The sequence below is a fragment of the Gobius niger genome (genome assembly GCF_951799975.1).
Source record: "Gobius niger genome assembly, chromosome: 12".
Classification (NCBI taxonomy): domain Eukaryota; kingdom Metazoa; phylum Chordata; class Actinopteri; order Gobiiformes; family Gobiidae; genus Gobius; species Gobius niger.
This window is the reverse complement of record NC_136863.1, coordinates 30353337-30378752: the sequence shown is the minus strand read 5'-3', so window position 1 is coordinate 30378752 and position 25416 is coordinate 30353337. Positions and strand designations below refer to the sequence as shown.

The 25416-nt window shown below is 42.2% G+C and overlaps 1 protein-coding gene across 1 annotated transcript in view; it reads right to left on the bottom strand.

The window, feature by feature from the left end:
• igf1ra (insulin-like growth factor 1a receptor) overlaps positions 1-22423 on the bottom strand; it is a 125899-nt gene extending 103476 nt beyond the window's left edge. The window contains exons 1-2 of the mRNA XM_079567383.1: positions 22272-22423; positions 1025-1576 (exon numbers count right to left, since the gene is read on the bottom strand). Coding sequence (XP_079423509.1) covers positions 1025-1576; positions 22272-22359 — 640 coding nt within the window. The 5' untranslated portion in view covers positions 22360-22423. The remainder of the gene's footprint in view (positions 1-1024; positions 1577-22271) is intronic.
• Between the last annotated feature and the right edge of the window lie 2993 nt (positions 22424-25416).

The window sequence follows — 25416 nt, the reverse complement described above, 5'->3', positions numbered from 1 at the left end:
ACTTTGTTTGTGATCATTGCTCAAGAAGATAACTGTACAAAGACTGCCCCAGAGACCACACGTTTACGTAAACAAACCAGCATGTGGTTGTGTTTATAGGGCAAAGATGTAGGCTGTTAGTCCAACTATGCAGCAGGATTTACCGAAGATCGTCTTCCACTCCTCAGACTAAATGAAGAGGAAATAGAAAACCTTTCTCTGTGATTTTTACAGTTTGTCATGTCAACAGAGCCTCAGCCTAAGTCAGTGTTTAAGGTGCTCAAGACATTAGCATTCTACCACGGTTAGCATGTATGGCTCACATCTACGAACCTACGTTAAAAAGAACCACAGTGACTGCTCACATGTTCAAGGATGTCTGGAGTGTGGCTCAGAGGTTTCTCTCAGAGAGGTTTGTACCACTTGTAGCGCTTCAGCAGTTGTAGCTAATGTCCAGAAATGTTCTCTAGGGCTTTGCTGCTTTTAAGCGCTGTCAGTAACTCTCCATATAGTTGGATACAAGGATACAATCTTAGATTTTTAGTTTTCTTTAAGTATCAGCTCCGCTCATCTGGTCATCTATTTTCCGATGTATTATCTTGACTTCATTTAGTAAATTTTGATACGGTATATACTAGCCAGATGTCTCCAAGATGGCGGCCATAACAGTCACGGGACTGAAAGGCATGTATATACAATTTTCCTTTCGCCCCCACCCCTAATGCCAGCTATTATTACATCACAGTGTTACCTGTGGAAGATTACGGACGCCCGCAAGGTCTTGTTTTCTCCCCTATAGTTTACATCAGGGGTGTCAAACGTTTTATATTAACTCCACGGACTTCAATATACAAACAACTGGGCCGCACTCAGTAGAGGTCAGATATATAACTTCACCTCTATTGTATTAAAGTTAGCAAATTCACTAAAATGTTAACTATGCTTTTTAATTGAATATGTCCGTAGTTTGGACACCCCTGGTTTACATTAAGGATGCAGAATAAATTCCCAAAATGTCTGACCACACTGTATATTTTCCCCCTACCTTTCTGACAGTGGTTGGAGGTCCAGCACCGGTATCTGAAGTTATCGTTAAAATCCGTCCTCCTGCACATCGGGCTGTCCTCCATGACGCCCGGGCACACGTTATCGCACTCCTTCGACTCCTTATTCCCGTTGATGATGTTGTTGCTGTCCGCGTCCATGATTTGCGACCAGTCCACGGAGTCCAGGTAGCACAGCTCGTTGTTCTTCTCCACACGGATGGCCCCCCGCGTGATGTTCCGCAGGTTGTACAGCCCGATGTCCTTCAGGCTGGTCATCTCGTAGATCACCAGGGCGTAGTTGTAGAAGAGGTTGCGCCCGCGGATGACCGTCAGGTTGGGGAACAGGGTGCTGAGGGTGGTCAGGCCCGACACGCGGAACAGCAGGAGGAAGTCGGTGATGAGGGTGAGTTTGGGCAGGCTGAGCGAGCGCAGTTCCTCCAGGTTGACGTTGGAGATGAGCAGGATTTGCAGGAAGCCCTCCACCACGGTGCAGTTCTCCAGGCGGTGCAGCTCGGCCAGGTCATTACGGATGTCGATGTTCGGACCGCAGACTGGGGAGAGAGAGAGAGAGAGAGAGAGAGGACAAAGGTTAGAGGTCAGAGCTTTGTGTTGAGACTTTACATCAAGGTACAGTATTATATAACCACTGGGGCGACACCAAATTGTAATTTTTCAGATAAACATTGTGATTCTTGGGCACCTCCTCCACTCTCTCCATTTGTTACAGTTTTTTCCATTTCCATCAACAACTCAATTGTCCCTCCCGCCCCTCAGGTTAAGAGTCTGGGGGTCATCCTCGACAGTACATTCTCTTTTAAGTCTCACATCGATGGCATCACCCGGTCTGCTTACTTCCACCTGCGCAACGTCTCTCATTTCCGACTTTCTCACCCCTCACATCACCACCATCCTTGTCCACAGTCTCGTCACCTCCTGGATCAACTATTGCATCTCACCTCCTCAAGCTTTTGGACCTGCTGTATTTCAGAACTATAGGCTAAGAAAACTTTGAATGGAACACACATGGAGCTAACAAAAATAGTTTAAACTTTGCATTTCCCCTGTTATGATAATAATCCAGCCATCCATTTTCTTCCGCTTTATCCGGGGCCGGGTCGCGGGGGCAGCAGTCTCAGCAGAGATGCCCAAACTTCCCGATTCACACACACCTCCTCCAGCTGTTCTGGGGGGACCCCGAGGCGACACCAGGCCAGCTCGGAGACATAGTCCCACCAGCGTGTAGGGCTGGGTACCGTTCGTTTTTTTCTATACCACTACTTTAACGATACCTGCTTTTCAGTACCAGTGCCTTAACGGTACTTTTTTTATTCCTATGTTAGTCTTCCTCGAGGCCTTGTCCCACTAGGACATGCCTGGAGCATCTCCCGTGGGAGGCGACCAGGAGGCATCCGAAACAGATGCCCGAGCCACCTCAGGAGCAGCGACTCTACTCCGAGCTCCTCCCGGGTAACTGAGCTCCTCACCCGATCTCGAAGGGTGCGCCCAGCCACCCTGCGAAGGAAACTCATTTCGACCGCTTGATAATAATGTATTAAGTAAAAAGGCTGCCAAATGCTATGAGAGACATTGCGATATTTAAAAAAAACGAAGAATGATTTGATATTATTGAAATATTTGATAGAACCATTTCAACACGACTTCTGGAAAAGAGAATAATATTACATCATATATATACAATAATAATACAAAGGCAAAAAATCTTATAATATTCTTTAGAACGCTTGGGTTATGTGCTTCAGCAGAAAGTATGTAGGTCACGGATGATCAGATGAGCATTGACACATTTTGAATTGTTGCTACAAATCAGTAGTAATGAAATAAAATGTACATTAACGTGCTAGTCCCATATAGATATTAGAATAGATTAGCGTGTGCAGATAACTATTAAATAAATCCCCCTGGCGGAACATAATCCCATTGCGGCCGCCGGCGTTTGACTGCAGCCTTCGACACACACAAAGAGGAAAAAAAAAAGAAAAACGCCACAAACTAAACGACTTTCCGCACAAGGCCGCACTTCAAAGTCACGCCGTGTTCCGGAACGCCTCGTTTCTATGCGAGGAAGGATATCTTCCCTTTTGATTGTTTCCAGGGTCAGCGGAGGTAGAGCTCGCTCGACACTGCGCCCGGGGGAATCCGTTACTTAGTTTCACACGCCGTTTTTCATTTTTATACCTTTGCGGAATTGTATGGCCGTCGCCTCGGATAACCCGGGCATTTCAACACGCACTCGAAACCACAGCGCGACGGTAAAATGCATGTATTATTCAGTATAATTAAGTCGAAGGGACCGCAGGGAGCAGCGAGATCGTCCTAATGTCGAGCTACCGGGGTAATAAACCGTCTTAAATCATGCTTTTGAGGCGAGACACTGCAAGTGAATAGGGGAAATATTATCATTTAGATATTGGTTTAAAACTTTACTTCAGATTACTGACATGAATATGAAAAACAAGCCGTATAAAGTTTATATTTGATCAGTTTATCAGGATATCAGTCTGGGCCGCTGCTGCCAAACGAACCCGAGCAATCAGAATCATTTATTTGTGGTCACGTGTTGTTTGCGAGCAGCGTCCGTCACTCATTAATAATCTACGGGAGACCGAGATCTTTTTTCCAATTGGTGGTAAATGACCAAAAACACATCAACATGAGGTGAGTTTGAATGAAAACCTCATTTTGAGAAAACGGGCCCTAAAGATTTGAAACGTCTGCACATGCGCGTGCACATGTCTACCGTCCTTAGCCCTTTATCAACTACTAGCTACTTTACAAAACATCATCAAATAAGCATCACATGGGGCAACTTTGGTCTGTACATTAGATTAGATCTTAGATGGAGAACATTCAACATTGACCACAGCGTGAGACATCAAGCCTTTACCGCAGTACAATGTTGTTTTGAATGCATCTTCCACCCAGAATCCTACAATTCAAATTTTCTCCCACCAGCGACAAACTCTTACTCAAGGTCTCGAGAGGAGATGGATCCCCCGGGTGCTGCACCCTAGTCAGGTTACCCAAGCCATTCACAAACAATGCACAAGGCTCATTTATCCTGTGCGTTTGAAATGCACCCGGATCAGCATGGAGCTTTCTGTGTGACTCTGTGTTGCAAAAGCTTATTGAAACAATCCCTGCGAATGTTCTGCAATCAAAGCTAAAGGCGCTACAATCAAATATTAGAGCGTGTATTAGTGTGGGACCTTTTTTTTTCTGAGCCGACTTTTGTCTTATTTGGGAGAATGGGGAGGGGGGCAGGGTATATGGGCTACATGCCAAAAAAAAGGCCTGGAAAATCATTATTTTTGCACATTTAAGAAGAGGAAGGAGGTGGCAACTCAAAGCTAACAGTGAAATGAGCACAGTTCTTTACACTCCTGGTGTTTTAACTGTTGATATTTTCACTGCACCTTAACCACGCAGAGAAAAACAAACCCAGACACAGCCCACTGAGCAGGATCCAAGTCTGTTTGTCGGTGCAGGTTTGTAAAAAGCTCCAGAGGAACCGGAGAAAAGGACTGGCCAGATGCAGAAGACTGTTTGCACCTCAGGGACAACAAAATTGACCTCATTTTTCACATCATCATTCCAAATCTATCACAAAAGCAATTAAAAGGTGTGGATAAAGCATGTTGTGTTCCCTTTGGAATGAGCCCACCAGAAGAGGGAGGCATGTGAGCTCGTTGGTTAAACCTGTTAAGTGCTTACACAAGCTTAGCCGGTCACCACAACACGCACACTTCAACAGCCTGATCAAAACAAACTTAAGCTGAGGCGGGAGGTCCAATATCATCGGGTTTCAACTGCGTCTTTATTTTTTTGCACCGGACTATGATAGGGACCGTCCTAATGAACCTCCAGCCCCCTCTCTCCAGTTACGGAAATCCCCCCATCCCCTCTGTGTGACATCAGTGCACCAACCAAAGGAAGGGGCTTAGATCAAAAATGAACTTTTAGTCTGTGAGTGCACAAGGAAAAGCTTTTGTGTTTCAGCATGTGGACTATGGAACAGTTTGCCGATGTAAATTAAAGAGTTATTTTATAAAGAAATGGTCCTTGCAGAAATGAGTACGGGTGAGAAGGCAAATGGGGCATGTGTGGGCATTTATGTGTATATCTTTAATTAGATATTAAATATCTATCAGTATAAATCTAGACACTCACTTTGATAAAAATGGGTCCTTGCAATGTATTACAAAGTAGAAAGCACTTTATCTTATGCTAGTAGGACTGGGACAATCCACTTTTGTCACGATCGATACGCATCACGATACTCAGGGGTCAAATCTGATACGTATTGCGATAGAAATTATCAGAAATTATGATAAGTAATATGTTTATCATAAAATGTGTTAAAAGTCAGTCATGTGTCCAAAATGTATAAACCAGCGGCCATTTGACATTTAACGAACCCGTGCCCCTAGAGGCCATAAGCGCCACTGCAGGTGTCGTAGAGAGTACATACTACGCTGACAGAAAAGACAAAGGGACAGAGGAATATTCTAAATCCAATTACACAATGAAGATCCTTTTTTTTTCACTCAAACTTGGCTGTAAATATTGTTTAAGTGGCGATAGCCCGCAGTTAGCTTTGCCCATTAGCCTGCAAGCTTCCTCTTCGTGATTCCATTAGTGTGTGTTGGTGAATCCGGCCCAGTGGCAGTGAAGTTGCAATTGTGGTTTTCTGGCCAGAGACACCAGTGGGAGATAAAAAAGACCCCCAATCATCCCTTTAACACTTGTATTACCCCCAGAGGGACTACGGAAAGGATTTATTGAGGTAAACAAATTGTAAACTTTACACTCAATAATAAAGTGTTGTGTAACTGTTACTGGAAAACATGATGAAACATGATGAAATGATGAAAAATCCAGTGTTGAAAGTATCCATGCTTGGTATTACAGCACAAAGTATTGCGATACGAGAGGCCAAAACCTAAACTAACTAACTGAGTAAATGGATAGTCATGAATTCCCCCACAGTCTGTAAAAAAAAAAAGGGGGGGGGGGCGTCCTCTCCACAGCACGTTTGCCGAGGTATTCCAGACATGCGGCGGTGGAGATGTTTTTCTACGCGATAGGATCTGCAGCCAGGAAGGAAGCACTGAGCAAACAGAGGGATGTTTACCAACAATCAGTATCAGCGCCATCTCAGCTTCAGTCAATGGAGCAGTTGTGGATGCCGTGCCAAAGCATGAGACTTCTCTTTAAGCCTCGGAGCTATTTTTATCTATCGTTGTTCACGCTGGGGCATTTTTAGTGGTGCTCTGAGCCAATTACGGCCCACGGGGGGGGGGGCGGAGGACTGGAGCCGTTTGAAGACGTGAAAAACCTACAGTTGGGATGCTCTGGTGTCAAATACAGGAAATACAGGTGTTAAAGAGCGATTCTCTGGGATCTGGACTGGGAGAAATTCACCCCTGAGCAAAAAAACACTTCCCTCTCTCTTACACTTTTTCTGCAAACTGCATTGGTGGACACTTTTGTACATCTTTGCCGTGTTTTCGTAAGGTTCAGTGGATTTTTTTTTTTTTTTTTCTTCACTGCAGAGTGTCAGTGCTGGCCATAAAGGAAACCGATTTTTTTTTTCTTATTTAAGTAAACAAAGAGCTAGCTTTTGAGCTGCAAACTTCTTCTTCTGAAACACTGAAGAGCCCCCGAGAGCCCCCCACACCTGCAGCACAGCGCAGGCGTCACAAGAGGCTCGAAAAAACAAGACTCACGTTAAGTGCCACACAAAACTTCTATCTCTGCTATTGTTCTGATTTATGTTCATTCGCTGGAGAAGTGGTGAAAGACTTTGTGGAGCGGGGGGAGCTGTGCAGGCGGAAGAGGAAGGGGGGGGGGGGGGGGGGGGGGAGTTGACCAGTGCAGGACACCACGCTCTGGAACAGGGAAGAACCCAGGAGGCAGCTTAGAATCAGATCAGATCAGACTGAATGAATCCTTTACAGTACTGTCTAAATGTTCCCAACAAGGAAAAACAAAGCATTATATGTTCATTTTTAGATATACTTAAGGATTGTTTTCATTGAAACCCTATTGAACATTCAGGCTGTCTTTATGCTTTTACCCTCACATCAAAAAGAAATGAATTGATGGTTTTAGAATAATAATAAATGGGCCGTGGAAAATTATTGTTAGCCATATCTAGACGCAAACTGGCGTGAACTGACTGGGACTGAAAAACAGCCCTGGGCTCTGACCAGCCTGGCCCAAATTAGCATAATTGTGCACTTCCACGAATACATATTTTAACCTTTTACCACCCGCCTTAACATTAACAAGTGCATTTTCCCCAGTTCGGCTTTTTATTATTATTTTTTTGATTGGTATCATCAGCAAAAAGAACGGGAAAGGTGGTCGTAGAAACAGAAGCAAAATCATTAATATAAATATAAAGGTCCCAAAATTGAACCTTGTGGCACACCATACTCCACGGAATTCCGTTTCTTTATACTGGGCTTTACCCAAATCTAAAAGCTTCTCGACTGGAGATCAACAATGTAACGCCTCATTTGAAAGCTAAGACCCACAAAAGTGATGGAAAATTTTCGTCACGTCGCCACATTTTTGTCATATTTTGGTTGTTTTTTCTATAATTTTTTCTTGTATTTTTCTCACGTTTTTGTAGCTTTTTTTGTCCGTGTTTTTCGTGTTTTTGTTGACTTTTCATCCTCTTTTTCTCGCCATTTGGATGCTTTTCTTTTTAGCTTTTAGATTTGGGTAACGCTCAGTTGAGGCGGGACTGGTGGCCCTAGAGCCAGTGGCCCTTCTGTGCTCTTCCAGAACGGACATATGGTCAGTCCGCCCCTGCATGAGATATTCTATGATAAGAGCTGCTCTCTCTCTCTCTGTTATGTCGTCGCACGAGTTCATTACAAAACATTTCCACACGGCTCACCCCGTTTCGCTTTCGTTTTTTACCGTGACATAACAAACGCAGCTGCACATGTTTTTTTTTTTGGGACTCCTCCTTTGGCAGCGCTCTGCAATGATCATGATCAAGATTTGCTCTCTGCACGTTGGATTATTGAACCTGCCGCTGACTTCATGTATCAACACCGGACACGCTTTCTTCTGAGTGCCTACCCTGAGCTTTTAGAACAGCCGTAATTGTAAAACCGGTTCATCTCGACATCCCCAGGCGTGACCCAAATAATAATATTCAGCGTGAACCATAAAATTATGTTCCATTTGAATCTGTCAACAAAATCCTGGTATAAAACAGTAGTAGTAGTAGTAGTTGTAGTTTATTCGGTCAGTTTATTCCTTTAAACGTAAAAACATTTCCAATTCTTTGTGTACAACACGACCGAAAGGGTTTAGGCTGAAGTGAAAACTTATAACGACTAACCCAGTTTACAGAAAAAAACAAAAAACAAAACACAAACATTAATAACAAGTGTCAAACCGAAGAGAAATCTATCTGCAGTTAACAGTTAACATAAATTTCAATATTCCAACAAATATGTGTACATACATTTGTTATATGTTAATTTAGGTGAAACTAAATCATGTCATCATTATTATTTTTTTATTTTTATTATTTTTTCTTACTTTATTCATCCTAAGCTTATATATTCTTGAATTTTAGTAGCTTTAAACAACTTTTTGAAAGCTTTGACTGTTCGGGACAGTTTCAACTGATCTTCCAGGTCGTTCCACAGATTAACACCTCTTACAGAAATACATCCACTCTTTTTATTCTTTTTAGCTTTTGCTTTTTTGAAAATAGCAGTTCCTCGGAGGTTACACTGACTTTTCCTGTGTTCAAAAAGCTCCTGGATGGGAGGAGGGAGAAGATTGTTAAATGCTTGGTACACTATTACTAATGTATTTAGATCAACAAGATCATGGATTTTCAGTCGGCTCAGCTCTACAAAGACAGGGTTCGTTGGTGCATAGAAATCTGCTTTAGTGATAATTCTTATTGCTTTTTTTTTAAGTAGGAAAATAGGATGAGTATTGGATTTATTATTGTTTCCCCATATTCCAGGTCATAATTTAGGTAAGGAAGTATAAAGGAGTTATACAGTAATAGAAGAGATTTTTTTTATCGAGTACAGTTTTCAATTAGCCAATTAGAGCAATGGTTTTTGCTAATTTTGTTTTTAATATACTTATATGCGATTTCCATTCAAGTTTACCATCAATGGTAACTCCTAAAAATGTATTTGCAGGAACTGTATCATTTATTTTTAGAGTTGTATGATCGCTAATTTTTCTATTTAAAGTACTTTAACGGACTCGGGTAGTGTTTTCAGGCTGTTTCTGTTCTTTGGGCAAACATAACATTACACCAGCTGTTGAACCACAGGGTTGCAGGTCATTTGTACATGAATAATTGCAGTCTTTGCGATTTCCAAATACAACCAAAGGTATTCCCATCTAAATTGATGAAGACAGCAATCTGGGTGTTTATGAGTCGCCCCTCGGTGACATAGGCTGCCATGTTGGCGTTAGTGAAGCTGTTTGAGCAGTTCTTATGAGTGTCTATGCAGCAAATGCCAAACTGGTGTTGTGTGTGGTAGGCTGCACCAAAAAAAAAAAAGTTTCTGAGCGTGTTCCTACAAATGCACTCTCTCACCGACCTGTAAATAGAGCTTTTTTTTCTCCTCATATGATCTGGAACAGTGAAGCCAGTGCCGACTATGGCGAGGTAAGAATGTCCGTTTCATGGCATTTATATAATTTCTGAAGTTTCTCCGTAATAACCAGATTAGTAGATGATGTTTACTGGCCGTTAGACGTGTATCCGAAGAAAAAACTGAATATGTGTTATCATTTGGATCAGAAGCCACTTCAATACGTTAACTTTTATTATGAACTATTTCATGAATGACTTCTCACCGGGCTTTGACTTCATCTAAATAAGGTCGATGGGTTGACGACAACATAATATAAATCATAATTTTCAATGTTTGAGGCTAAATGCTAGCGGACTTAAATACCTGCCTGAGACCTAAGTCCCACCAAAGTTTTGCCCGTCTCCATTTTGTGTGCGTTTGTTTACTTCTGCACACTCCAACCTTAGCCCCGCCCCTGGTTTCGGATTCCTGTCTATAAATACAACCCCACACCCACCCCCACCGCTCGCACCCGCCGTAGAAGCAGCCCCGGCGGTGTGTTTGGGGAGCTGCTTCGATTTGTGTCTGCCTGCCTCTTGTCCACATTTAGAAGCGGAAGCGATCACTCCACAGAATGCAGTGTTTGCCGTGGCCCGGGGCTCCCTCGAGCGTGAGCGCAGCCTTTGTTTCATTCACAATTTTCAGCCTACGAGGGGCGAGGGGAGGGGGAGAGGAAAGGGGGGAGGGGGGCGGGGGAGCACAAAGACTAATTTGTTTGTTGTTAAAGAGAAAGCCGTACTTCCTGATGGGGCATTAATGAAAGCTGGAGGCTGGATCGCGTGGCAGAGGATAGTGTTACCGACAAACAAGAGGACACTGCGGGAAACTCTGCGGCTGAACGAGCTGGAGAGAGTTTACTTTCCTGTTAGGAAGTTTAGAGGAAAACGAACACCCCTTTTGTGATTTAACAGCAGGACAAGTTTGAGATGCCCCGATCCAGCTTCTTTGCTTCTGAGACCAATACTGGGGGCTACGGTATCGGCCGATATCCGATATTAACCGATACCAAGAGACTTTCTTAAAAGTAGCTGTGAATGAAAAAGTTGTTTTTTTTCTCTATTGTTTGTGAGATCAGTCTCTCTTTTCTTTTGCAAACAAGATGTTATCAATTATCGCCTTTATTATACGGCTCTTCACAACACAAGTAGAACGCTCCATTGATTTGAATGGAATTTTCCAACGTTCTTCAAAAAATATGATATCGGAAATCGGCTATAAATATCTAACACTGAACCAAAGCCAGTTTTGTTCTCTCACCGCTTTAAAAAAAACGGGCAGAATCTGGGGAATTCAATCGCTGTGTTGGTTTTAACCTCCGCAATTACGTTTCGATCGCCGTGGCATTTTTGATTGCTAGCAACAGCATGCTAAAGCTAGCGGCAACATACTAATGCTAACGTCAACTAATCAAGGCTGGGTCAGAAACTATGATTGGATCACCTAAAGTAGCCTAAAAAAAAGTGAAATCAGCCACTGCAGTAGTCAGTCCCGCAGGTGCACATTGTCGTTGTGTCCTTGGGCAAGACACTTCACCCTCCTTACCTTCAGTGTCTGCGCACACTGGTGTATGAATGAGAGTGTGAATGGGTGAGTGGCTCCTAGATGTAAAGAGCCATGAGTGCCTAAAGCAGGTAGAAAGACATGTAGAATAAACAGTAATGGAAAAACATTAAACAATAACAACTGGACTTTTCTATGTTAAAGATGTGACCGGCTATATGGGTTACATTAATATGAACAAGTCACATAAACTGATCTGATAAATAAATAAATGGCAAACAACACAGCGATTCTGCCCGTGTTTTTAAAGCGGTGAGAGAACAAAACTGGTATTGGTTCAGTATCAGATATTTGTAGCCGATTTCCGAATTTTTTTTTTTTTCTGGTATCGATTCCAATATCCCATACCAGCATCGGATCATTGCTGCATCCCTAAATAATACTAATAATCTCACTGGTCACTGCAGTTTGTATGAGATTTTTGTGTTAAATTAAACTGGAGGAAAGTGGCTGTTTTTGTTTGAGCCGAGGTTTGTATGAAAGGCGTGTCTAAGTTCATGAATCGGCTACATTCATTCACTTTTAGTATGAAATCATAAAACTGACTGGAAAATTGATCAATACAATTTTCCGAATTTAGGGATTTTGAGACATACTGTGACTTATTGCAAATTGCAACCATTAAAATTGCAATTCTGATTAAACTGAGATTAACTTGCATCTTTATTTCATATTTTCCCCTTAGAAATAGCCTAAAACTTACCTACTTCAATACTAGTAGGCAAGGCAAGGCAACTTTATTTATACTGCGCATTTCGTACACAAGGCAACTCAATGCTAGTACGAAAATATTTATCATCTAGAACTGGAAAACGGAACAATTAGGGCTGAAACAACTAATCGATTAATCGATAACTAATCGATTACTAAAATAGTTGTCAACTATTTCAGTAATCGATTAATCGTTTTCTAGTAAACAGACTAAAATAGAGCAAAAAAGACATGACAATTATGTATTTTGGATGAAAACCTACTTTGTTTTTTAAAGTTAGGGTCTGCAGTGTCTTGTACATTGTAAATTTCATGAATATCTGTCTTTGTCTTGTCCAATCAGAAAGCAGAATTAGCACAAAGAGCCTCCTACAAACGTTTACTTTAAGTTTACTCCATCAACATGTCCTCAAGTGGCGCCACTTTAGCTTTATGTGATAAATTTTTTTTTTTGAAATAATACATTGTCCATGCACCTTTCACAGCCAAGCGATTAATCGATTAATCGTAAAAATAATCGGTACATTAATCGATTACCAAAATAATCGTTAGTTGCAGCCCTAGGAACAATAATGTTTGGAAGATCTGCCAAATTCACATTATCAGAATCATCTCCAATGTCAAGAAATGTGTAAATGTGAAAATTGTGGCAAAAAGGAAAGGAAAAGTTGGGTAAAAAAAAAAAAAGACATTGTTTTTAGTATTAACAAAGAATTGGGGAAAAAATGATTTGCATTTATTTGAGCTGAAACCACTTCCTTTAATTCTGTCCCTGGACCAAAAAGCATCAAAATCTAAAGATAGAGGATTTTTTTTTCTGTACCTACACTTTTTAGTCCAATACCAGACTGGTATCTTCTAACGGTACCCAGCCCTACATACATTGTTACTATGATGCATCTACAAACTACGAATACTGGTTTTCTAAGGAGAAAGGACGCCGTAATCTACAACAACAATTAAACAGAATGTCTCTCTCTTGTCCGTCCCCCTCGTCGGCGTGCAGAGTAAACAGCGCCGCGGGAGTAACCGGATCCCCGGCCTCGCTCGTATTTATGATTGATAAACCCTGGCCTGGCCTTTCAGCCTCTGAGAATGTCAGTGCCAACGCGCTTCCACTGCAAACACGGAGCGGCACATTCACAGAGTTTACTCAGATAAGCAGCTCCGTTTATTTCCACCTGCGGAATCCGATACGGTCAGCGACCCCCAGACTGTGTGTCGGGACTACGTAAAGTTTTGCAATGTGTGATAACAGCGGAGTCGGGGGGGGGGGGGGGGGTAAATACAGCCAATCTAGTACAGCACCGATTCAGGGATTTCCATTGTATTTTCCTTATAAGCCCATTATGAGTCCATTTTCTATTATTCCTTCACTTCACATGTTATTTTGTAGTTTTTGCTTCTCCTGGTGTCGTCTAGATTTGCAACTTCCTCATTGTGAAGGATTTGCAATCGGCATTTGTTTAAGTTGAACCCCCACTTGAAGCAAACACATTTTCTCCAGTTAGGCTTTACTCTAAAAGCTTCTTGAAAAGAGTGTCAAAATAGCGAAAAAAGCCATAAAAAAGCAACAAAAACATGATGATTTTCTCGGGACTGTGTTTAAAAATTCCTTCGATGAAGAGTGTTCTCTGGAGGCAGACGTAGGCTTACATTTTAGCATCAGATTTAGTGTCTGATGCTGCGAGTCGCCACTAAACCTACATGTGATGTGTCAAAGATGAAAGCACATAAACACATCAATTATATAAATGTATTAAATCACCGTAAAATGACATCTCATCTTAAATAAATCACTTGAAATGTGCTTGAATCAAGGTAGATGTGGACGGTCTTGAAAAAAGAGCCAATGGAACAAGCACTAATTCACTTAAAATAAGAGAAACTTACATGAACTCTTAAAGCCACACCGTGTAGAATTTCACCGCAAACATCTAATTGAAATACAAGCATTTATTATATGACAGATATTTTCATCAGTGAAAAATACCTCATAAATGCACAAACAAACATGTGCTTTTGCTGTAAGCGCTCCTAAGATATGACTACAACTTTACCGGGAGTGGGTACTCTCCAGCTCGTTGCCATGGAGATGTCGAGTAAAGTCAGCAGATTTCAGATTTCAGAAGTTCTCATCCAAATTCATTCTTTGATTATCCACTGCGGTAATAGCATTTTCTGTGTGGAGCTGGTCATTGGGAGAAGGTTTGGCACCGATGGCAACAGCATAGGCCAAAATGTTATGTGGTGTACCTTTATAATAAGACAAAAAACCTTGAAATTAGACCCCAAAAAAGGCAAGAAAATCATTCTTGTTTTGTTGGCAACAAGACAGTCCTAACCTACTCAGAATCTGGGGGGGGGGGGGGGGGGGGGGTTATCTGTGGCTGGTCGGGGATACAAAAGTAAATACAGCCAATCTAGTAAAGCACAGATTCAGGGATTTCCATTGCATTTTCCTTATAAGTCCATTATGAGTCCATTTTCTATTATTCTACTATGTTATTTTGTAGTTTTTGCTTCTTCTGGTGTAGTCTAGATTTGCAACTTCCTCATTGTGAAGGATTTGCAATCGGCATTTGTTTAAATTGAACCTCTTGACCCCCACCTTTGGCACTGATGGCAACAGCATAGGCCAAAATGTTACGCGGTGTACCTTTAAAATAAGACAAAAACCCTTGAAATTAGACCCAAAATGACAGTCCAAACCTACTCAAAATCTGCACAAATCCCGATAATTCAAGCGCTCTTTTTGTCAAAGATAAGATAGCATTTTTTCCATTGATACTTTTATAGAGGGATTAGCTTTCATTTGCATGTGGACAGAAATCTAGATCAAGCTAAATTTAACGACTGGCAAGCCGCTTTTCCGACACAATAAACCCCCATGACGCCAGGATATCTCCCCGTTTATAAAAGACACTGCCCCTAAATGTAGCAATCGGTGTGATTTTCCGATTGCAAAACAGCGATTCTGACTCAGAAGCATCTCGACAGGCTGGCGCGTCATCACAGCGTCCCGTCGGCGTTCTGTGTGATACAGTTGTGCTTGAGCAGAGCACAGCGAGGCGGGTCTGGCAGCTCGGGAGTGGAGATCTGTAGCCCACTGACACACTTTCTGCGGTGACTCAGCCTGACGTGTGCTGCAGAGAAAACATCTACAGCGGCGCAGGGGGAGCTCGTGAAGCGCGTTCCGCTAAAGCCGCGCGAACGGGGATGGAGCGGAACGTTTAAAACACTCTCTTGTTTTAATACTTCTACTTCAAAGCGGGAGTGTTTCGCTTTGGACACGGATTTTGTACTCATTTCAAACACATGTTGATCACCGTCTTACATTTTGTCAATTAGAAAACGCTTGATTGAACTAAAATGGCTTTTCCCGCACTTCACATAGTTGCCGCCAGTGTTGGGTAATGTCACTTTTAAAAGTAACTCCTTAAGTTACTTGCTGCGTTACTGCGTTACTTTATTATGACAGTTAAGCGTTAGAGTACTCACGCATTACCAATTGAAACTACATGCCTATAGTCGACCTATAAAAGCTTAAAATAATCAACAGTTTGGCCCGCTCAGAAACAGCGCCAGTTTCTTCGACAAAAAGAACGTCTGTAGAGGAGCTCTTACACGTTACAAAGTGCTCTGCATTTGGTAGTAATAAACATACGACATACTCAACTTGAAATAGATTAATTGTACAGCTTTCCTCAACCACATAAAGCTGTGAGTTTGTCGATTACATTGGAATAAGCTAGCGTTGTTGTTTGGGAGGCGAGGGCTTCATCGTAAGGCTGCTCGATTATTGAAAAAATAATAATCATGATTATTTTTGTCATAATTGAAATCACGATTATTCAAACGATTATTTGTTGCCTTTAAAAAAAAGTCTATCTTTATTTTATTTATTTATTAATCAAAACACTACACTACATTTTCTGTTTTCTGAACAGTCATAAAAGTACAAATGATTTCAAGTTTGCCTTGATTAAAGAGAGGTCTCTGTTTCACACCTGCCCCCTGCTGGCCAGCCCTCACACCTGCGCAAGCAAACTGAGCAGCGCGACCTGATGACATCATCACACAGCGCCGTTTGTTTTTATGTCAGACAAAAGCATGAGCCGCGGCACGTGAAAAGCGAAGGGAAAATAATCCCAGCGGCCTGAAATAATGCAAGTCTGCTTAAAATAAAAATAAAAAATAAAAATTATAATCGATTTTTTGCGATTATGCTAATTTTGTAATCGTTTACTGTTGTAATCGAAATCGTAATCGAATTTCGATTAATTGCACAGCCCTACTTCATCGTGGTTTTCCTCTTTAGCTTTGCCACCAGCGCTGGATTGTCCTTTTTGCTAGTATTTTTGAAATAATGTTAGTACTTCCACGATGTGAACGTGCTCGCTGAAAACTCACTGACTTGCTGTGAAGTTTTGGAGGACAGTTTGCGCACCGACTGTCAGTCTAAGCAGCAGCGGAAGGAATGGGGCCAGGCATCAGCACCATGTTACCCATTTGAAAAAGAGACTAGTACTAAAACTAACTCATTACTCTTAAAAAGTAATCTTAGTACTCTAACGCATTACTAAGTAGTGCGTTGTTAGTAAGTTTGTGATGAAGCAACGACATTGTAACATGGTTGGAAAAAAAATAAATGCTCTAAAAAGTTGTTTTTGTATCTCCTTTGCCTGCTAGTCATCAAGCGTGAGTACTCCTCTATATTCTGTTTGTCAGTCAAAGCGTCTCTTGCTAATAGTGACCTTGTGCACTCCCCATGTTTTGATGTTTTATCTATGTGCTTTGCCTTAACCTGATTGTAATTTTGCATATCTTCCTTTGTAAGGCGCAATGAGTTGCCTTGCGTACGAAATGTGAGCCATTTTGTGTGCTCTGAAATGAATGAACTACTTCCAAACATTCAACTTTTCGATTTCGATTGGCCTGACCTGTCTTGCATCCCTGTTGTATTTGCTGAAGCCATCCGCCACATCCAGCGACCTCCGATGTCTTTTAGCTACCTATTTCATTATGCAGCGTGCACCAGAGTTGCAGTCACAATTCTTGGAGTCAAAGTCGACCCACATGTCCTCAGTCAAGTCTTCCACGGGCACTTCCAAGAACACGTCTCGAATGTGCAAGTCCGTGTCCAAGTTCAACTCGTGTATTTGTTTTGGACTGCTGTATTTCCCTTCTGCAAACAGATTTACCTGCGGGCACCAATGAAGTTACCTTGACCTTGAAATACAGTCAGATCCAGGTCCAGTCACTGTCACTTAAAACAGAAATGTTAAATGGTCCGGAATATATGAAAGGTCCAGCAGATTTCTGGTGCCAGACCTCAAACAAAACATATGAATAAAGAAATAGCTTGGCACTTTCTCACAGATGAAGCCCCCCTTTTCAAGCGCGATGACACCTCTCCGTCCCGATGTCAGGACCAGCCACGGGCCGATGGTTGACATTCCATTATTAATGCCGCCATTCAACTTTTCCGACAGGCTGTGCCCTTCCTTTCAGAGCGGAGAAGAGGGAGCCGTGTACTGGGCTGACCTGCCGTTTCCCCCGCGCCGTCGACGACTATGGGCCTATTTATAACGCGGATAAAATAATACAGTAGTAAAGTCGGCAGACAGAGAGCGAAACCGCAGAGTCTTCCTGCCAAACGCCGCCGTCTCAATCGACAGAGCCCACCCGAGTTCACGTGAGTGCGATGGACAATAACTCACAGCAGACCAGGGCGGGCCACGCTCTTCAAAACAAGCATGACGGCTTAAGGGTTTTAAAAAAGAACTCATTAATATCACTCAGAGGACAGAAAACATACTGGGGGGAAAGTCCCTTCTTGTTTTGAGGGGAGAAGCATGATCGATGCACGTGTAAGGCAGACGTCCCCCTCATCCCCACCCCTGAGTCCCACCTGCTCCCATGGGTGCATATAGACCATAAGATTTGCGATATATATGTATTTTTGGATCAACATTTAGGACACAGTTGAGATGCATCCAGGAGATTTGAGAAACGATAACAAAGTCGATTTACTGCAGTACTGTACCCTTCACATGAGTACTGGTTTTGTTGAGAACTTTCTACTTTCTACCCCACTACATTTCTATAAAAGCTCCAAAGTAAAGAGTCAATTTGTTTTGTTTTAAAAGCCTCATAATGCACACTCCAGAACAGTAGGCGGCGCTGTGCAGATGTATTGTCAAATGCAGCTGACTCACAATAAGGGAGATGGTTTGTCGTACTGTTAGTTAATCAAGGAGCAATATTCATGTTTTAGAAGCTGATAAGTTAGACACACTTAAAAACACTATTTTTACTGATAAACACGTTCTACTTTTATTACTTTAGTATTTTCTGTAGTAAATACGTTAGTACTTTCACTAGGGCCGCACAATATTACGAAATAACAATGTTGTAATATTAGCATGCCATGTGCGATACACACGTCGCGGGTGATTGTTTTATTGTTATATTGTATTTATTCTTTTCTTTTAAGTGGACGAGCAACTGTCTATGTTTAACCAATTAGACGCGTTCAATGATCTTTCCCTTCTGTTCTTTTACTCAAATAATGAAATCAAGTACTTTGACCATCTCTGTTTACAAGCTTGACCAGCTTCTCAGAGCGCAACACTGTAGTCATTATTCACGCTACACGCAGGGGTGGAGGCCATAAGAGACGGGACGCGCTTATATCATTTTCATTCTAAACAGGAGAACAAAAAACAAAAAGAGTCCAAACAAGTGAACAACAGGGTAGAATCTAGCCTAGCTAACGCCAGACTAACATCACAGGTTTTATTTAGTCTGGGGACCACCAATTCATTTTCTGGTAGGAGAGGTGTGGTTTACGAATGTCTATCATGCGTCTGCACGTCGCCACAGCCAATCATATCATCGTATCCGATGATGTATGATGTACCCGCTGTAAACTTTCGAGTTAAACTATTTAGAACAAGGTCTAAAGCTTGATCAAAAAATAGCGTCGCGTCTGCTGCTGTCATGTTGGATCCGTAAATAAAGCTTTTTTTTTATCCGTAAATAAACTACAAGCTTCCGTATATCGAATAGTGCATCATCGTCTTGTCGTCCCTCCTCGTTCTGTAATTGGTTCCCAAATCCATGCAAAAATTTCAGCCCTGGTCCCCAGGCTGCTGCGCAGTTCCAAATGATTCGAGCGCACACAGCAGCCTGGCGTTATCCAGGCATGGTAGAATCATAGAAATGCCTTAAGCTATCTGAGCCTGTTCCATCGAATGTTGACTTCTGTTATCCAACAGCTCCCAGACCTGTTTGAACTGAGCGTTCTCTCCTTATACTAATGAATGGAGAAGCCAGGCTCTATTTTAAAGTATGGCGAGATATGACAGGTCCATTTCATGGCAGCTATAGCATTTGTTGTGTATCCGACCGCAGAAACTGAACAGGATGTGATTTAGCATTAGCTCAGAGAACGTTACTTCATATCTACAGTAAAATCTCAAAAGGTCTGTACATTCATTAATGATTTTTAACAAGGCTTTGATACCACCTAAGTGGGCGATGGGTCAACAAACATCTGGATTGTTTATCATTAAGGATGTGATGGCTAAATTCTAACGACTATAGGAAAAATACATTGGGCAACACAACATCAGGAAAGTTGCTAACAGTCCGCATACGTAAGGACTGATCGCCGCTTTGCCTTTTTAATTTTCTGGGTAGAACTGTTAATATGACTTCTGTTACCAATGCCGCTGCTATGCTGTAGCATCAGCTGCCCAGCCCCAACTGTAGCCACAGCAGCCCTGGAGTAGACTGACAGAAGCGAGGCCCTTGAACCACAACATTCATTCACACAGGAAAGGTCTTGCCCAAGGACTTTTAATTCAGATAGGTCGAGCATTTGCACCCAAACTCAACTACAGGCCAGACTGAAAACAAAAGTCTGCAGACTGTCTTTCAAAGCCGCACCTGTCTCTGTTTGCTTCCTAACACGAGGGCCCCAGACACGCAGCCTGTCTGTCTGTCACTCACTGACAGGAAGCAGCCCTCTGTGACCTGCATTCATGCGTATGTCTGCCTTAAGACTATTACGGGATGTGGGAGGCACGCTGTGGATGGTGTGAATGGATGAGCAAAGACGCTTCTGCAGGGCCGCGAAATTAAAAGCAATTGTATTGAAATGGGCTATTTTGACACCTTTAGTTTGCTCTTACATCTGCCACAAAGGAATGTTTAGTCCCCACGTGGAAAACAAACTTGGGAATGTGTTTGTGAATTTTACTTGATTCACTCGATTTATTTCTCTTTTGTGGTAAGTGCAGTGCGTTACTCCTAATCCACTTTCATACCCAGCATTTAAGATGACATTACAGGCAAAACATATATAATTTTTCTCTGTTCTTGAGCCAGATTGGTTTCTAAACATGTGCCTTCACTTGGAGACAAAGAAATGGTCCAATCTACACGATAATCTCTTTTATTATATCACAGAAGAAACTTTTCTAGATAGATTTATAGGGAATATTTCAACTTCAATGGCCATTTTCTCAAAAAGCTTTTTACTCACACTCTGGGAACATTTCTTCTTAAAGTGGCACCTGCAGACACCACATTTTGCAGTCTTGTAATAAGCCAACCCAATTTAATTATTTTTTTTACAGGAGTTCTTGTTGATACTGTTTAATTCCCGGCCTTACTTAGCGTTTGTCCCCCAAAAAAATACATTTGATCCCCCGGTAAAAAGCTATTATTCAACAGACATTTAACCTCCACCTGAACCAAGAGCATTTTCTCCAGTTCGGCTTTACCCAAATCTAAAAGCTTCTTGACTGGAGAGCAACAGTGTAATGCCTCATTTGAAAGCTAAGACCTACAGAAGTGATTGGAACTTTGTTGTGACATTGTTGCCGCGCTTTCGTCTCTTTTTGTTGCTTTTTTGTCATGTTTTTGATACTTTCCATTGCTTTTTTTATCGTGTTTTTGCCACGTTTTTGAAGCCGTTTTTGTTGCATTTTCGTCAAGTTTACAGTGTTTTTTGTCAAGTTTTTTTTCTTGCTCGTTTGTCATGTTTCGTCACATTTCTGCCACTTTTTGGTTGCTCTTTCGTCGTGTTTTCGCCACGTTTTTGAAGCCATTTTTGTTGCGTTTTCGCTACGTTTATGGTGTTCTTTGGTTGCTCTTTTGTCGGGTTTTCGCCACGTTTTTTCACAGCGTTTTTGCTGCTTCTCCGGCATGTTTTTTTGCTGCGTTTTCATCACTTTTCTGTTACATTTACGTCACTATTTTCATGCTGTTTTTGTGTTTGTTCTAAAGCTGGGGTACCTGATTTTTTCCCTGTTCAAACTTTGACATTTTTTGTTTTGTCCCAAACTTCTTTCTAGCTCTCACAGCCCCTCCTGTGTATTCAAATTGTTCAAAGAATGTAATGCACATTTCAGACCTGTGTACAGCATTGAGTGGTGACAAAGTGAAGCAGGGGCGGCCACCCCCAAGATAAATTCCACTCATTTAGATTAGACTTCTATCATCCATCGCTCAATAAAGCTTTAGGTGAAGAAAATACAACAAGGTCTGTGTTTTGCTGAGTTTACAACATATTCTGAGGTGGCAAAAATAAATGTATTCCACAACACACACAAAAATCAGGTACCCCAGCTTTAAAGCTTTTAGATTTGGGTAATGCCAAACTAGAGAAAATGTGCTCGGTTCAGGTGGGAGAGTAAAAGCTCATAAACATGACTCTCCCTGAATGTGAACGTCTGACTTTTACGCATAAAACACATGCAACTGAAGACAGACACTCGCCATCATTCCTGTGCGTAATCCTTTTTTTTGTTCCTATTCACCTGCAGTGTCTGTGGTCTCGCCTAAAGCTACTCCTCAAAGAAGTGTGCCATTCCCTGTAATGCCATCCATCCCGTGCGTGCGTGAGAAACGGAACGCTCCCGCGACGACTCACTACTGAATGCAAAATGGCCACATGGTCGTAGTAACCTTCATCTCTGATCTCCCGACTCATCCGCCCGCTTCGGCGTCGAAATCCCCCCCCCCCTCTCTCACGACTAGACCTTTTCTCACGCGTAATGAGACACGTTGAACCCGCCACAAATCGACGTCTGCGCGTTTTTTTTTCTCTTAAGGCGAGACGAGCCGGGTTTTTTTTTTTTGGAAGGACCGTGTCCGTCTATCCACCTCCGCGATGCCACCACATGGTCTCGGGACGACCCAATCCACGTTGTCGCCGCTTCTTCAACTCCCCAGCAAAAAGCCTGGCAACCTCGTTTTTTTTAGACACAGACGAAAATGGTTGTAGAAAAAAAGAAAATACACTTACTTTCTCCGCGTGATGAGCAAACGCACAAGCTGGAGATGGTGAGAAGCAAGCCCCAAAACATCGTCTGGGTGAACACCGGTGGTCTCATGTTCTTTTTGCGATATTCCCGTAAAAATATGAGTGTGGGGGGGGGGAATATATGTATATCCAGGGGGGGGAAAATAAGGTGTCAATGCGTAAAAAAACAAAACAAAAAAAACAGGATACACTCCAGAAGCCTTTGCGTATTTTTTGACAGTAACAAAAATAAAAATCCCAACAGCTACGATCAAAAAAAAAAAAACTGTTATTTTCTCCAATAGCCGCACGCTTGGGTTGCTATGGCGCACGAGCCGATTTTTCTGGATAAATCATGGTAATCCCCATCGTCTGTCTCCATCTCGTAATTTCAAATAAACAAGACCCTGCGTAAAAACCGTGCGTCTTGGCCCCTATGTTGTTTTGCTCTCTCTCTCTCTCTCCTCTTTCCTCTGGGAGAACTTCTTAAAAAGGTTAATAACCAGCGAGGAGCCACATAAATGCGAGCCAATGTGCGTGTGTGTTTGGGGTAGAGAGAGAGAGAAATAAGGGGGAGGAGGAGGGGGCAAGAAAAGCCAAAGCAGCACAGTCAAGCCAGCAAAACACACCAAGGCAAAAAAAAAAGGCAAAAGGCAGGCTTGCAGGGGTGGTGGCTTGTGCTGTGGGGAACCTCCAGAAGGATAATGAATGATAAAGGTTCCGGTGGCGGAAAGAAAAAAGAAGAAGGTAGATCCCAGAAATGTGCAGTCGTCGCGCGTAAAAACAAGATCCCACTTGGGCACAAACAAGCCAGGCCTCGTAGCAAAGAGGGAAAAAAGGGGGGAAAAGCTGTAAGAAAACACCAGCGGACTTGTGCCACGCAGGAGAATGGGTCTCTCTAGCTAAAATTACGAAGCCGGGGAGGGAGAGAGAGAGCGAGTGAGTGAGTGAGTGAGTGAGTGAGAGAGGAGAGAGACGTGTGCTGCTCCCGCTGCTGGTCCAAAATCGGGAGGGGGGGTGGGAGGTAAAAAAAAAAAGAAAGAAAAATCAAATAAAAACGACACCCCCCGTTTCGCAGTCGAGCAGCGTGAGGTTTCGTCCGCGTTCGGGAGTGGAAAAAATCGCGCCCGCCGCTCGTAGTTCGGCCTGGGTACTCGCGGGGGCTTTGCAGGACCGACCGTAGCTCGCCCTCGCTCGGTGTCCGCTCCTCCGTGGAATCTGGGCCGTAAACAGAGTCGGCTTCGCTCGCTCACACACGCAGGGATAAGGTGGCGGGGCAGTGGGGAGGAAGACGCGGCCTGGAGTTTCCGCCGGAATCCATGGGGTGGAGTGTGGGACGCGCGCGCATTTTACGCACACTCGGATAGGTTATCTGAAATGGAATTAGCTCGGGTTTTGTTTTTTTTACATAATCCTCGCCTGAACCGAGCCAGTCTCCAGTTTTACCCAAATCTAAAAGCTTCTCGACTCATTTGAAAGCTAAGACCTAAAAAACTCATCTTAGCTTCTTCTTTGTTTTTGTTTTGCCATGTTTTAAGAGAGTGTTTGTTCCTTTTTGTCGCTTTCTTGGCCACATTTCTGTCACGTTTTCCTCACATTTTGGTTGCTTTTTTCCCCTCACATTTTTTGCCATGTTTTACTTGCGTTTTTGTCACATTTCCGTTGCTTTAGTGTAATGGAACTGTAATCAAGCCACGGAAATGGGACCAAAACATGTCAAAAAAAAAGGAAACACAAAGGAAAAAAACGTGACAATCATAAAGAAGCTTGGATTAGTTTTGTAGGTCTTAGCTTTCAAATGATGTGTTTCACTGTAATCCTCAATGAGAAAATGCACTTGGTTAAGGCGGGGGTTAAGCACGTAATCAAGAATTGTTTTGTTGGATTATTATTATTGTTTTTTTTATCTGGGGCTACAGATAGATCGTCTTTGTGAGACATTTAGCACACAAAAAATCCTTGTTTGGAATGGTCCCTTTTTGTTATTTTTGTCGTTCATTTTGCCTTTTTCTAAACAAGGAGTTTTAGCTGAGACTCAAAACTAATTATTTACATTCTTTCCTGACTAGGGTTATTGAACACAGTTATGATGGTCAATCATTCGTTCGCAGACTTAGAGGTCAACCATAGTAAATGTTTTGTGTCTTGTCTTTTTCTGTGAATATTTGAACACGATGTGGTCCATTCACGAATCACAAGTAACTCGTTTTTCCAGCAAATTCAAAATAAGACTTAAAGTGCATGTGACACATTTGACAAAATGTTTGCTAAAACATGATTAACACAATTATGTTAAAGATTTAGCAAAAGATGTGACCCAGCTTTCTTTAGTTTGACCATTTTTGTGATGTTTATAGTTTTACTTCCTTATCGGACCCTGACAGGACGTGACATAGATAGAGGAAAATCATTTTAAACTGTTGCCGTGCCGACCATGTTATGTCAATGGGAAATAGGTCAAAACATATGTCAAAGGTCAAACTGCTGTGCAACTTTACCTCTATCTATGCCACTTCCTGTCAGTAGCTTGAAAAGTCAAATAAATATAACTTTTCTGCCAAACATTTCTTCATTTATTTCCTGCATGAAATAAAATGATAATTATGCAGCTGATGTTGTCCTTCTAAATAAGTCATATTTTCAAAAGCATGAAAACCTGTCATATGCACTTTAAAGAAAGACTACATCAGGACTAAAACAAGACTAAAACTGAACTTTTATACATTGATAAGTTCAATGCATTGTCTGTTTTTGGCTGAGTTCGCCCGTTTCTCCGATGAAGACTTTAGTGATGTTGTGTTATAATCTGGCTTCTTGTGATACAGATATTGCATCACCTAATATCAATATATTGTGCAGCCTCTTCTTTAAAGGTTCAAACAGATTCAGGGTTCATGGTTCATTCATGGTTTTCTACAAACCGTGAGGTGAATTTCCCTTCATTACCAAAGGTTCACGCAGACACGTGGCGGGTGAAGTGTCTTGCCCAGGGACACAAGGGCAGTATTATGGACTGGACCTTTCCCTCTGGCAGATGTTGTTTTTTTAGTTGTTGTTGGATAAACTGCTTCACTCCTCTGCACTCTGCGCGGCTACATCACAGGCTCCGTCTGCTTGGTGCTGTACCGCTGCACTCACGCCGTCGTCA